At 45.8% G+C, this 15,268-nt stretch overlaps 1 protein-coding gene across 2 annotated transcripts; it reads right to left on the bottom strand.

The window, feature by feature from the left end:
• Positions 1-4,997: 4,997 nt before the first annotated feature.
• ADPRH (ADP-ribosylarginine hydrolase) lies at positions 4,998-14,585 on the bottom strand. Of its 2 annotated transcripts, none has more exons than XM_076001763.1 (4): positions 13,248-14,585; positions 11,406-11,739; positions 8,763-9,123; positions 4,998-7,950 (listed from the first exon to the last, which is right to left on the bottom strand). In XM_076001763.1, the coding sequence occupies exons 2-4, from the start codon at positions 11,701-11,703 to the stop codon at positions 7,548-7,550; spliced, it is 1,062 nt and encodes a 353-aa protein (XP_075857878.1). In that variant the 5' UTR covers positions 11,704-11,739; positions 13,248-14,585; the 3' UTR covers positions 4,998-7,547. The 2 variants fall into 2 exon arrangements, with proteins under 2 accessions (XP_075857878.1, XP_012636035.2); XM_012780581.3 differs by having other exon boundaries at positions 14,212-14,366.
• Between the last annotated feature and the right edge of the window lie 683 nt (positions 14,586-15,268).

The following is a 15,268-nucleotide window of genomic DNA, read 5'->3' as shown; positions in this document are numbered from 1 at the left end:
ACCAGGCCTCTTTTGGCCCCTTCCTTTTGCTCTCCCTTTGCTACCACAGTGCATTGGTCGTCATCAGTGGTGTACGTATCACACTCTGTAAACCTGTATCTTCCTCTTGCTCTATAATCCTATCCTTCTCTTCTCAAAAAACCTCATTTTCATGCTTGCCTTACTTTGGCGTGTCTGTTCATTCTTCGGCCATGAGTGCACCAAGAACTGACATTTCATATTGAAACCTGACGGACTGACTGAAGAAGCCTCAAGGTCTCTCTGACCACCCCTCACTGTGACCACTACCACCAGGGACCTGCCCCAAATCGTTGCCATTTCTTTATCTGCCTGAGATCAGGACCCACCTAGGATGACAATTGTCCTTTTCATTCCCTTCCTCAAACACCAAGAGTGTGACCACACCAGAACAGACCCCACCTCTCAGGCTCGTTTAAATTCCAGAAGGGAACGATTTCCTGCTTAGTCTTCCTTCTCCATCCATCATTCATCCTCCCTGGTGCTCCTTTGTTGCTCCTCAACAGAATTCCTCTTTCCCCTTCCCATAACCCACTTCACCAGAAAAGCATACAAGCTTCTGAACCCTCAGGGGAGTTGAATCCTCATTTTCTGGGGGTCCCCATGGATATACATGAAATAAACTTGGTAAGTTTTCTCTTATTAATCTGCTTGGTTGTGAGTTGATTTTTCAGAGAACCTTCCCAGGGGGAAGTTTTGCCTTCGCCCCCGCAGTGGACGCCAGCTTTCCATTTGCTCAGCTAAAAGACCCCTTGTGGTTTTGCCAGAACAGAGAAGTCGTGTGTCTTCTAGGTAACGCCAAGCCTGCAAGTGTTGAGACTGAAAATTGTCTGTAGCTTTTCAATGACCGACAGTGTGATGGTAACATTCTGTGGTTTAGAGAGTTTGTTCCCTGAGATCTCCTAACTTCAAAGTAAAATTGTTTGTGACCCTTAAGGGCTTTTCATTGCATGTGCAGTGCTGCAAGGCGGTACCAGGAGAAAGTCGAAGGGAGAGAAAACCCCGTGAGCCCCCGGGTCATGTCAAAAGTTTCCCGAGTGATGAAAGAACTGGCTGGAAGTGATCATCTGGGGATTTCCCCGGGTCTGCTATTAGTATTTCATGACAGGCTGGTGGAAAGAAGACCCTAGATACATTTTTTAAAAAGCTGTCACTTAATATATACATAGTATATGTTGTCATATCTCCTTCCACTTTTCATTTGAGGGCTTATCATATGCCAGATGCTATTCTGTGTAGAATGTACAACAATCCCAGAAAGTAGGTACTGTCCTTAGCCCCATTTACACCTCTGGAAACAGGCAGAGCAAGGTTAAGTAATTTGCCCAAGGCTACACAAAATGGCACAGCACAGATTTCAATCTGAAAAACCACTACCAGCAAACACATCCTTATCTGCTACACGACATATAGGTTCTCCAATCTCATGCCTATCACACCCCTAAAGGCAGGCACTATTAGCCTCAACTTACATTAGTCCTCAGTAACCTGAGAGCCAGGTTTCAATGGCAGCTGTCCACAAAAGACCACAGAGCACAGCTTTTCTTAGACCTAACTAGATGGCAATCACCATGTTCCTGCAACAGGGACAAAATGCCCACCTTCAGAGAGTGGCCTCCTTCCAGGTCTCCTGGATTCAAGGCTGGTGGTATAAGGGGATGCCAGAAAGCTCACCTCACCCCAAAAATATCACCTCCTTTAGAACGGTCTCTGGTAGAAATCACCCTGCTGGAGGGAGATCCTTTTGTTTGCTCAAGGCCATGTTTCTTGATTTCATTCATTTGTGTCCTACCTTCCCTATTCCCGCCTTATACCCTGTACTAATATGAATTTAAAGTTTTTATTTAAATGAACTTTAATAAGTGTATTTTAGAAGGAAGATTCCTATTAAGAAGACACAGCCAGCCCCTGAAGTGGGCTGACAGGTGCACTGTGTCACCTCCACCTGTTGGCATTAACAGTGGAAGTGTTGTCCACATGCCAGCCCAAATGACGGGAGACACTGGTTTGAAGCACAGTCCTCTATTAATAAATGCAAATTTGTATTTGCAGCTCTGCAGATCTGGAGGGACCAAAGGATTCTTTCTTTGATCCTATCCCCAGCTTTAGACAGCCCCATTGTAGACTCATAGTCTTTGGATGTTAGTGTTGAAAGTCCATGCATGGATCCAAGCCCAGAGACCCCAAGAGGGGGGCACTTTCCTGAGACCACCACCTGGTACAGATGGTACCCAGACCCACAAAGGTGAAGTAAGAACCTTGGCAGGTGGGGACAGGTGTGACTAAGCAGTGTGGAGAGGTCCAGATCATGGCCCAAGCATTAGGTATGTCTCCATGGGAGTCAAAGGGCAGGATGAGGACAGAGGAAGAGGAGGCTGTCTGAGGAGGGACAGGAGCTGAGAGGAGAGTGAAGATTCTCTGCACATTTCACAGGTTCACCTGGGCTCAGCTCGGCCTCCTCCCTACCCCTGCTGCCAGATGTGGATCTCAAACTCACAACTAGCTTTCCTCCTGACTTCATCTCTTAGTTGTGGGGAGGTAGAGAAGAGAGCACAGGTTTACTGCTATCATGATCTTACCCTGCTGGGACTCTCTCTAAGGAATGATTTTCTAATACTGGTAGCTAACAGAGTGTGGTAGAGTGTCTACAAAGAAAAAGGCTTTGGAGACTGTGGTATTGTGATATAATAAGAAATATATATTTGGTCTCTGTCCTAGTTCCTGGCACAGAGCTCCTAAAATCCTTGTAGATAGGACTGCTAGGAGGATCTTTTGTTCTAATATTTAGTCTTTGCCCCCAGTTTCTGAGACAGAGCTTGTAAAATCTTTGTAATTTCCTGAGTGACAGGAGTGTCTCACACAGAGCTCCTGAACCCTTTGGAATTTCCTGGGTGACAGGAGCATCTCTTCTTCTAGTCATGGGCCCCTGGACAGCCTCAGGATGAGGCTGGTTACCAGGGAAACCAGCCACGTGATTTGAAGTTTGGAACTTTCTTCCTACCTATGCCCCCAATCTCCAGGGAGGGGAGAGGGTAAGTTAAAGGCTTAGTTGATCACCAGTAGCCAATGACATAATTGATTAATCATGCCTATATAATATGCCTCCACAAAAATACAAAAGGACTGGGTTTAGAGAACTGAACACATGGAGGTGCCTGGAGGGTGGCAGGCTTGGAGAACGTGGAAACTTTGGGCCACTTTCCACGTGGCTTGCCCCATGCGTCTCTTCCATCTGGCTATTCATCTGCATCCTTTGTAACATCCTTCATAATAAACCAGTAAACATAAGTAAGTATTTCCATTACCAGGAGTTAGCTACTCTCCTAGCAACACAGGCCCCAAGGCAGGATCGTTGCAAGGAATTTGGAAATAATAGGAAATAAATAATATAGATAGAGAAATGATTGAGACAGAGACAAAGTGCAGTTTAAATGATGGGGGAGTTAGGGGGTCTCCAGCATTTCTGTGACCTGTGAAACCACAAGCAAAGTCCTGCATCAGTATTTATTGTTACAGCAAATAGTTGTCTTTTGTTAGAGAATTGCGTGTACAATTCATTTTTTGATATTTCCAGGGGAACCTTACCTAATTCTGTCTATAAGAATAGACAGTTATAAAATTTTTCTAAGATAAGCATGCTGAGCCCTAAGTTAGAAACAGACCTAGCTAAGCATACAAATTAAAGATAAAGTGTATAAAATGAAAACACTGAATCTCTGTACTACTCTAATCTACTTCTTCTAAACACAGAAACATGTAGTCAGGAGTGAAGCAGGAATAGCCTTGAAGTCTAGGATAGTTCCAACTGCACATTATCTGCTGGGCAGGCATTTTAATCAGCTTCTCCACCGAGGACCCAAACAGAGCTTCAGCTCTGCAAAAAACCTCAAGGCGATGGGTGGCAGCAAAGAAGAAACATTGCTTTGCAAATGTCCTCTGACAATGCCTCCCTTGCTGGAAGCAGTTTCTATTTTGTGAACTAACATGTCCACAGATTCCTTCAAGGCAAAGCCCTGCAAAACCCCTGAAAATTTCATGTTTCTTAGCCTATTTCCCAATATTCCCTTTGTTCTGTGAGCTGCTCTAGCAAATTAATAGCACCTGAGGAGGGAGTCACAGGAACCCTAATTTATAGCAGGTTGTTCAGAAGCACAGGTCACAACCTGTGACGTATGACTGGCATCTGAAATGGGGGGCAGGCTTGCAGGACTGAGCCTTTAACTTGTGGGATCTGATAGTGTCAGAATTGAATTAAATTAGAGGACAACCAGCTGGTGTCTGCTAGAGACTTACCTGGTGTGTGGGGAAGTCTCTATTTACTAATAGAGGACCATGCTTCAAAGCAGCGTCTCCCATCGTTTGGGCTGGTATGTGGACAACACTACCCAACTCTCACACCTTGGTGTCGGAAGTATTGTGTTGGTGTGTGCGAGTTAGAAAGTCACTTTGGTTTGATTTTTTCCTGTCTTTTATAAGACAAACACACCTGGTTTAAACCCCAGCTTCATCTCATCCCAGCTGTGTGACTTTAGATAGACAGCAACCTCTCTGAGCCCAATTTCTTCATCTATTAATGGTTGTTGTGAACTGTCTGGTACATAGCAACACTCTCTTCTTCCTCTTCTTTCTCCTTCCCTGAGCAGAAAGAGCCTTACCTACTCCCTGGGTGTCACTCTTCCCAACCCCAAAATTGAAAGATGAAAAAAAAAAAATGATGGCAGGCTGCCCCCATCCCTATCTGAATGATACCTGTGTCCTTAACCATTCTAACCAGGGTGACAGAATGACGCTCTGTCTCCTAAATAAATAAATATTGCTAATCCTTCTACACATCTAGCAATCTTGGGTAAGAAAGAAAGCAAATGAAACCCCATCACACAGCAGCTCAAAAAAGTACCAACAATCCCTGAAATGTCACATATAACCAATTCTGCTTTTCAGGACACATATACTAACTTGATAATCATGACAAACTCATACTGTGTACCACACCAGCTTTATTGATTTACTCTAACATTATGCACATAATTAAGCATGTCCCCGTGTCCCCTTTCCCCAATTGCGGTCATCCCCCCCCCCCCCCCGCACATAAAAACACGCAGACAAGGAAGCAAGGCCACCAGCTGAATGAAGTCTGGGGAGGAGGTTTTGAAGTTTGATAAAAAGGAGTGTGAATGACTAAACTGTTTCTGAAGTGTGCCTGTAATGAAGAGTGAGAATTGACAAAGCAAGTATAATGGGGTCTCTAAAGAGCTTTTCCTCTTGTGTACAATTGTAGCTAAAGCCTTACGCCAGAGCCCCCCCCCCCCGCCCCCCACACATGCCATGTCCTAAAGAGACTGGAAGGACTTGGAAAAGTAAATCCGTGTGGGACTAACTCAGAGGCAGCAGGACCACTGTAATCAGACCTCCTTTCCCCACTTCCTGCTGCTGAAAACCAGGGATCTGAAGGAAAAATTGTGAGAATCATAGTTCTGGGTTTTCTGGAAAGGGGAAGGAAGGGAGTGCTCTTCCTTACTGCCTGATAACAAGCCAAATGAGAGCAGGCCCATGGCTGAGACTAGGGTGACCAAATGAAGGTGACGATGACATCTCATTTCTGAGTTGGATGTCTGCTGGGCAGAGTGCACCTGAGATTGACCCAGAAGACACACAATCACCACACAACAGGATCAGGGTGGTGACAGGGCTGGGACAGGAGGCTATAAGTACAGTTAGAAGGTGGCCAAGTGCCTAAACAATCGAAGCACATTTTGCCCAGGAAGTTCTATCTGAGCTGGGTCTTGAAGGATGAGTATGAATTTACCAGGTGGAAATGGAGAGAGAAGAGCATCAAGAAATGAAGAAAGGGGATAATGTATTCATGGGAACATGATTCTAAGTTCAGCATATTGATTTGTTGTTTGTAAAGATAACCTAGAGTGGCCAGGTGCAGTGGCTCACACCTGTAATCCTAGCACTCTGGGAGGCCACAGGGGGAGGATTGCTCAAGGTCAGGAGTTCGAGACCAGCCTGAGCAAGACCCTGTCTCTACTAAAAAATAGAAATAAATTATCTGGACAACTAAAACTCTATAGAAAAAATTAGCCAGGCATGGTGGTGCATGCCTGTAGTCTCAGCTACTCGGGAGGCTGAGGGAGGAGGATTGCTTGAGCCCAGGAATTTGAGGTTGCTGTGAGCTAGGCTGATGCCACGGCACTCTAGCTCAGGCAACAGAGTGAGACTCTGTCTCCAAACAAAATAAAAAATAAAAAAAGATAACCTGGAGGGTAATGAGGGAGGCACCAGACAGGAGGCTAGTTAATGATGACTACTGCATACATACTGATGAAGTGCCTATAGTGTGCCCAGGCACCATGCCATATTTTTTCCAGAGGCAATTACAGACAAGAAAATAGACAATGACAAAATTGGTAAGATGGCATGTGCCCTGACGAGGAAAGTACTGAGGGCAGCTAGGAGTAGCACCTCGTCAGACATGGGCAGCGTGGATTGCAGAAATCCAGCTGAAGATACTCAGTGCATGAAGATAAAAGAGGTGATAGTTTTCAGATATATTTAGGAGGTAGAAGAGTCTAGTAGATGCTGTTAGGACCCCACATATACCCCTCCCTGTTCCCATACACCTTGCAGCTTGCTACTGCAAGAGTCTCTGAGTCTTTACCTGAAGACATTCAGGTTTGGCTCGCACAAAAGGCAAGCCAAGAAGTAGCAGGGAAGTAGCATCCCTGAGAGTGGTCCTCAACCAATGACAGATGGAAGTTGCTTGCCCTTGGTGGGGGGGGGGGAAGGAAACTACTCTGAGAATTGCCTTAAGCAGGGGACACAGATGACTGAGTCCCAAATGCCCATAGTGGAAACCGGCTCACTAACCCTCCCTTCCCTTCTTGGTCTTACATCCCCATTCTCCTATCAGTACTTCCTGGAATCACCTCCCAGACAAACTGCTTGCGCTCAAATCCTTATCTCAGAGTCCACTTTGTGGAGAACCCACAAGGGGTGGGGAACCTGAAGCTTTATGATTTCCAGATTGTTCTTTTTTTACGCACCAAAGGAGGCAAGAAAAGCTTCACTGTTCTCTGCTGCACCCCTTTTAATAAAAGGATTTGTTCTGTAAAATTTGGATTCAACCCAAGGGCCGCACTTAAGGACCTAGAAGGCCACATGTGGCTGTAAGGCTGCTGGTTTCCTGCCCCTAAAACTTAAGACAAACAGAAAAAAACTTTAGAACAATTACATGATGAAAATGAAGACTTAGATAGGAGGTTTGGGGATTTCTGTCTTGGGAGTTACTGACCCCATCAACTGAGATAAAAGACTCTTCAATATAAGAAGAGGGACAGATTCAGGGAAAACAGGATGAATCTGAAAAGATAGAGCTTAAGGTACCCCAGGGACTTGTTACCTCAAAATTTCCTGAGTACAAGGTTAAGACTCTTTGGTGGAAAAAGTGAAAAGAAACAGCAGAAATGGGAACACTCAAAAGAAGAAACCACCAGCTATGAACATCACATCTCCCTAAAGGGTAATTACGGTGTCTTCCTTTGACCAAGAGAATATAAAGCCCTAGCTGTCTCTTCCAGCCGGTTTCTGTATTCCAGTTTCTCATAGTTGGGGGGACTCACTCCTTTAAAACCATACATAACTCCCCACCAGCAGCCAGCGATGGCGGCTGTCGAGTCGCTGTCTCCGCCGTGGAAGAAGGCTCGGTGGGCGAGCTCCTTCCAGGAGTCTCCTGCGGCGAGGACGGCGTCATAGGCAATCATGGGGGCATCGTGTCCGCTGCTGCCACCCCAGCCAGAGTAGCTCAGGGACGTGTAGAACTGATCCCTCTCCTTTACATCAAAGGGCTCTGGGAAGGTAGGGGCTGATTTGCCGTCCAAAATCCCTCTAAGTTTTAGGTACTTTTCCCATTGGTTTTGGAAGTAGGACCTGTAGGAAGGAAAAAATAAAGTAAAAAGCCATAAAGAAAAGCACCAGATAGATGTGCAAACAGAGGAAATTCCAAGATAACGTCAACTTTTTGTACTAATATATAAGCTATATAAAACTCAAGATTATCTCTAAGTACCATTCATTCAATAAATTTTTACTAAGGATCTACATAAACAAGGCAGTGACCCTGTCGCTGAACAAAGAAGACAAAGATTAAGTTAAAGAGTAGGAAATAAAGGCTTGTTTTTCCTAGGTTGACAATAATGTCATGCTACCTTTCAAGGGGGAACTTCAGGACATCATGACCATGGGTGGCTTCAGCAGAAAGCCTTTTTTATTCTAAGAAAGAGAATGTGAAGTGAACTCACAGAAAGGGGAAGGCATGGCCTTACCACTTATTAATGGGCTAGTGGAAAAACCTCTCTCTGGCATTTTAACCAAGCTTTTGAAAATAGTATTTATGTGTCAAGACAACAAGGAAAAAGCAAGTTCTAGGAAAATAGGAAATAAGCATGAACGTTCATCTCAGCATAGGACAGCCACAAAAACTACGGAAAACTGGAACACAGGACAGGATTCCTACGTAAGAGGAGGGCAATGCAGCTGTGCTACTCACTGAGGTATTTATTATACTTGGCTACTTCATGACCACCATTGCTGGAAAGGAACTCGAAACCTTTGGCAGGTGGGCAGGGAGGGGACTGGGTGGTAAGAACCACAATCTCTGAATCATAGACGTACATGTGCAGGGGTGTGTGCACACACAGATTTAACCATGTTCTGGCAGGTATATGCTCCTACAGACTCACCAGTGTTGAAGATTCTCCTCCACAAAGTAGCCTGATTGGACGATGTACTTCTTAGCCTCTGGCAGCACCTCCATCAGTCCTTTTCCCCACTGCCTAGGTGGTTTGCCATTCACGGCATAGGCTGTAAAAAGAGCAGAAGCAAGGGCCCCCAGGTAGCCCGTGGGGTGGTGGTGGGTCATTCGCCCGCTCTCAATGCTCACTTGGATCAGCGTGTCCAGCTGGCTGGGGTGAGGGAACCTGAGACCGATGCACATGGCCCGCATGGCAGCTCCGCAGCCACCCTCATGGCCGTTGAAGGGAATCCTCCAGCCATCGGCCTCGTCTGGCTTCAGCTGCATGGCGTTCTGCATGGAGGCGCCGCCTGGGGAAGGGTCGGGCAGGGCACCAGGGTCAGTGTAACCAAAGCACAGGCCCCAGGAGGAAGAAAGAGCTAAACTGTCTCCAGGCTTCTTTGATGGAAAGGGAAAGCCAGAAAAATAGGATGACGAATGTCCCCAGACTCCAGACCCCAACTCAGCAACGTGCCTTACTTTATATACCACCCTAAGCATGACAGCGCTAGTAAAAGCAGCAGACTCATGTAGAGTCTGGAATCGTTACCAGTTATTACCAAGATATCACAACACGTCCAAAAAGTAGGTATAACATATTATTCTCTTTTAAAAAATAAATAAGATTAAGGCTCAGAGTTTAGGCAATTTGCTCAAAATCACATAATCAGCTAGTCAATGGCCAGGTAAATTTCACCACACTCCAAAGCCCAAGCCCTTAAGGCAGAGGTCCCCAACCTTTTTGGCACTGGGAACCATTTTCATGGAAGATCATTTTTCAATGGACCAAGGAGGTAGGGAATGGTTTTGGGATGGTTCAAGTGCATTACATTTATTGTGTACTTTATTTCTATTATTATTACTTATTATATATATATATATATATATATATATATATATATATACACACTAAATAGTTATACAATTCACCATAGGTTGGGGACCTCTGCCTTAAGGAGTCAATAAGAACCTGACAAGTGGCGTTCCTGAGTATCTTCACAAAGAGGCCACAAATTCTAGAGTGAAGTCCTGGGCTCAGATGAGGAGCAGGGCATTCAGGGGAGCAATGTGCCCTTGGATGAGTCACTGAACTACTGGGCCATGGCTGTCCCCTGCCTGACAGTGTGTAAACAGGTTTGTCCCATTGATCTATCTTACCAGGGAGCTGTGAATCTGTAGAGGCGCCAGACAATGGCAGCAACATACTATGGAGTGTGGTATTATTGTTCCCCTATTGGTCAGTTCATTCACAAGAATGTTCATGGATGGCACAGGCAAAGAAAACTTTCCGCCTGCCAAACTGATGAGCTATCAGATACTTAAAGTGAACAGAGATTGGCTTCTGAGGCCAGTCCTTGGGGTCATCAGAGGCTACTGGGTATGGTGGTGAAGAACTTTTCATACGGTAGTACTATGGGCTGAATTCTGTCACCTAAATTCATATGCCATAGCCTTAACACCCAGTACCTCCATTTGGAGATGGGGCCTTCAAAGGGTGATTAAGCTAAAATGTAGCCTTTAGGGTGGGCCCTAAGCCAGTCTGACTGGTGACCTTACAAGAAGAGGAATGTGGACACACAGAGAGATACCAGGGATGCATGCGCACAGAGGGAAGACCATGTGAGAACCCAGAGAGAAGGTGGCCAAGAAGAGGGGCCTAAGAAGAAACCAAACCTGCCAACACCTTGACTTGCATGGACTTCTAGCCTCCAGAACTGTGAGAAATAAATCTCTCTTGTTTAAGCCACCCAGTCTATGGTATTCTGTTGTTAGCCCTAGCAGACTAAAACAGGAGGAGAGGTAGGTCAGGTGGGCCAGAGAAAGGGGAATATCACCTCTTGACACAAGTGGCTACAACAAGTTCCCACAGTGGGCAAGAACCACTTGTGGGCAGCCCTGGGAGCAGAAGAAGAGTTTCTGCAAGACATTTTCCATTCTTCTTTAAAAAGAAAACAAAATATTTTTCTTTATACTTGTTCATTACAGAAAACATAGAAAATACAAATAAGTAAAATTTAAATAAGAACCCATCATCCAGATATAATTATTATCTTTGTGTATATTCTTCCAGACCTCTCCCAAGACAGAGATGCACATCTATTTTTAAAAAGTAGTGGGTTCATAACATACAGTTTTGTAACCTATTTTTTTCACTAAATATATAATACCTTCTTATATCAGTATTCATTGACATAATTTCATTTACTTTAATATTATTTTCATTTATAAATCATAATTGTATGGGGTACATTTATAGCATACAATGAGAGGATTTGATATATGTATACATATGGAATGATTAAATCAAGTTAATTAACAAATCCGTGATCCCACTTTTTTGTGCTGAGACATCTGAAATTTATTTATATTGAAATATAAATTATTACTGACTAGTCACCCTGCATAATTTTAAATGATTGCAAATGTGTCACCATAATTAAGTAACTTATGAGACATTTAGGTTATTTCCATTTTTATCACAATTACAAACACTACTGTCTCCCTGATATTTAAATCTCCGTTGATATTCTTAATGATTCCCTTGGGCCAGTTTTATTCTCCACCCTCCCTGCCCTCTCCCTGGCTGGCTCACCTGGGGCCCGGCCATCCATGTCTTCCATGCAGTCTTGGTAATGCTTAGCAAGGAGGGAATACAGTTGAGCCAAGTCTGGGGCTTCCCCGGCTTCCAGGAGGGCTTCCGCTGTGGCCAGGTGCATCACCGTGTCGTCGCTCACTCTCCACCTTCCCACATCCAGGGCGTCCAAGCCGCCCAGCCGGGCCAGCTGCTGATGTATCTTCTCCCCATCCCGGAGGAACTCCCACTTCCCATTATAGTACCCCAAGGCATCTCCAGCCGCACTCAGCACCATGGCAGCCACATACTTCTCCATCAGTCCCCCACACCTGCCAGGCTCCAGAGAGGCTGTCTTTAGGGGGGGGAAATTAAGACACACAAGGGGGCATGAGGAGAAAGAAGAATCAGAAAAAACAAAAGCCCCATCTACATTTTATTGAGCACTTACTACTTGTAGGCATTGTATTAAGTGCATTTTGTCTGTTCCTCGTAAGTGCTCTATGAGGAATGCATTATTAGGCCCGTCTTATATGTGAGTAAACAGAGGATCATAGAGATCATACAGTTTCAAAAATGTTTAGTGACTTGTTTTAGGTCACAGAGCTAAAGAGTGGCAGGGCCAGGATTCCAATGCAGGAATGTGACTCCAAACTCTGATTTTAGCTAAGACTGTATGTTTGCCTCTTCATGAGGGGGAACCCCATTAAATTCTGCAAGTCCAACCCTGCTCATCATTTTCTCTTTTTAGTTGGAATTTGACCTTGGAAGTGCAAGGTTTTACTTAAATAATAATACTTTTTTTTTTTTTTTTTGAGACAGTCTCACTTTCTTGCCTGGGCTAGAGTGCCGTGGCCTCAGCCTAGCTCACAGCAACCTCAAACTTCTGGGCTCAAGAGATCCTCCTGCCTCAGCTTCCCAGGTAGCTGGGACTACAGGTACGTGCCACTGTGCTCAGCTAATTTTTTCTATTTTTAGTTTGTTTGGCTAATTTCTTTCTATTTATAGTAGAGACAGAGTCTCACTCTTGCTCAGGGTGGTCTCGAACTCCTGAGCTCAAGCAATCCTCCCACCTCGGCCTCCCAGAGTGCTAGGATTACAGGCATGAGCCACCGCGCCTGGCCAATAATAATACTTTCTATTGGTATCACAATACATAGTTTATAAAGTGCCTGCACATTCATTGCCTCTCTAGGGAGGAATTACACTGTGCATTTCCCAAAAAAGAAAACTGAGGCTCAGAGAAGCTAAGTTCACACAACCAGAGAGTGGAAGCCCTGGCACCCCAAACTCCTGATTGCAGCCAGACCGGGTGCTTGGTGTTACAGCACTCTGCCTCAACTGCACCTGCTTACCATGGGCAACCTCTTAGCACCTCAGCCTCCACGTGTGTAAAATGGTACTGATAAAAAAAAAAAAAAAACTACTGGATTTGTTGATAGGAGGAAGTGAATTAATTTTCATAAAGCACTTAGAACAGTGTTTGACACATAGTAAGCACTATTTTTGTTATTGCTGCTATTAGTCATATACAACCAGGGGAAAAGGGTTTTCTATTACTGAGCTAGAATATTTTCTCCCACAGCATTCCCTTGAACAGCAATATTTACTGTTTTATTCCTAAATGATGGGCTTTTAGAGTATCAGGATCTCAGCTAATATACCCACCATTAATTAAATCCCGGGTGAAGTGCTGTAGGTGTGTCTCATCCCGCATTCAATTCCCCAGGGTGTCCCTTCCCAGTGGATTTCAGGTTCAAGGCCAGCCAGGCCAACACGTTTATAAGGGCCAGTGGACCAGTTCATTCTCCCCGCAGCTCAGGCTCTTCGCCCACCCGGTTGTCCTTCTTCCCATCCACTTACCCAAACTCTGTTTACTCGGGGTTCTTTAAAGTCCTAGGCTGCCTGGAGTCTTGCAGCTGCTCTGCTGTGGGCCAGGGGGTGCAGGCTGGCAAGCACCTGGAGGAGGAGGGAGGGACAAAGACGGCTTGAGCTTGCCAGTACCCAGTTGCTGACCATGCTGAGTTCCTGAGCTCACAAAGGCTATTTGTAAAACGCTATTTACATATTTTATTACTTATACACGAAGCCTAGGGAGGCACTGGAGTTCTGGGCTACTAGACCTGACTCTGCGGAGAATGAGTTGGGTGACTGCAGACACCCAGGAGCTATATACTGGAGGACCGGGAAGGAGATGTAGATGCTCCCCGAGGTCCCGTCCTGCGGTGAGAGTTTTAGAGACCAAGCAGAGTTGGCCTCTGAGGACTAACTTTGAACCCCCCTATAGACCTTCTCCCAATGTCCTGGGCGTCCTTTCTGTAATTCTTTCTGGCTCCACCCTACCGGGTGTTTTTGTGAGTTGCAAGCAAGAGTGGGGGAAGAAGACCAGCATCTTCTTCCGTTGCAAATTCCTTTTAACTTACGCACGTAGTGCGCTGGCCTCTGGCTTTCTGAACGTTGTCATTGCTTGAACTCCTGTGAACTTGCACGGGTCACATTATCCTACCTGAACTCTGCACTCAAAACTGAGGTTTAGTAAGCTGCTTCCGGACAGTCCTCTGCCCTAGGGGCGTGGAGGAGATGTTCACCTGCACACACACACACGCTGGGTTTGCAGAGCGCCCCGCCGCCCCGGGAAACCCTGGCCGCCCACGCAAGGGCCCGGGACAGCGGGGGAGCCGGCGGGGCGCGGAGGCGGCGGGTCGCCGCGGGGAGTGGGACGGGGCGGGCGGACCCGGTCGCCCCCGGGAGCGGAGCGCGCGCGGGCGGGCGAGGACAGAGCCGTGTCACCGCCCTCCGGGCCCGCCCGCGGCTGAGCGCCCCTCACCTTGAGCTCGGCCGAGCTGAGTTCCAGCGAGTCTCGGGGCTTCGCCGCGGCTTCCGGGCACCGACGCGCCCTCCTGCGAGGAGCTGGAGGGCCTGGGAAAAGCCTGGCGGCGCGCGGTGCGGCGGTTCCGGGAACTCGGCTCTCGTCAGGCTGTGGTCAGTGACTTGCGTGTGGCCCCGGGCTGACGCCGCGGCCTTCCTTCCTGCCGCCTTTCCCAGGGCGACGGCGAACCGGGCGTGCCCGAAAGCCTGAAGAGGGTACTGAGGGCGCCGCCCCGGCCCGGGTTTGGGCCCCTCGTCCGTGAAATGGGGTAATGGTGTCTACCTCTTAGAGTGATTGTGAGGATTAAATTAGTTAACTTACACTCTTGTCGCTTGTTTAGCAGAAGTATAGAATTTTTCCGTCCCGATTGTGAATAAAAGCAAAGAAAATCTAAGAGTATTTTTGTCTAAATACATTCATAATGCCACGTTTAAAGCCAATTAGAATCTCCATATGCAAGGATTCTATATACGTCGCCAAAATTTTTTATTTTCTATGCCTATCTTTCTTGCTGTAACGACTGGACTTGGCCTGAGAGCTTTGGTTTTTTTAAAAATGATATATAAACTCACATGTAATGAAATTATACTCATTTGGTTGCTGTTTCAGTAAGTTTCACACACACCTGGATAACCATTATCAACATATAGAATATTTCTGTTACTTAAAACGTTCCCCGTGCCCTTTCTCAGGGAATCCCCACCTCCATCTCCAACCCTACCTTAAGTGACTTTTGAGTGTTTACAAAAATCAAGTTCATCATCAAAGATTTTCAATCTCAGGATATATATATATAGTAAAAGAAAGTTCCCTACTGAGAGACATTTGAAATAATAAACGTCCCTGTGAAACTCTACACTGTTTCAGCTTAACATGTCTGTGAAGAATATTGTTCATATTATATGTTAGGTTTGTTCCAGGTGGGAACTCGCAATGTATAGGACAGAATGTGGTTAATGCAAAACTTAGGCTTGTAAAACAATAGCCGCAGGAGTCTGGGGAGTCCCCGGACTTT

This window comes from Microcebus murinus, chromosome 1 (genome assembly GCF_040939455.1).
Source record: "Microcebus murinus isolate Inina chromosome 1, M.murinus_Inina_mat1.0, whole genome shotgun sequence".
Lineage (NCBI taxonomy): Eukaryota > Metazoa > Chordata > Mammalia > Primates > Cheirogaleidae > Microcebus > Microcebus murinus.
This window is presented reverse-complemented; position numbering and strand designations above follow the sequence as displayed.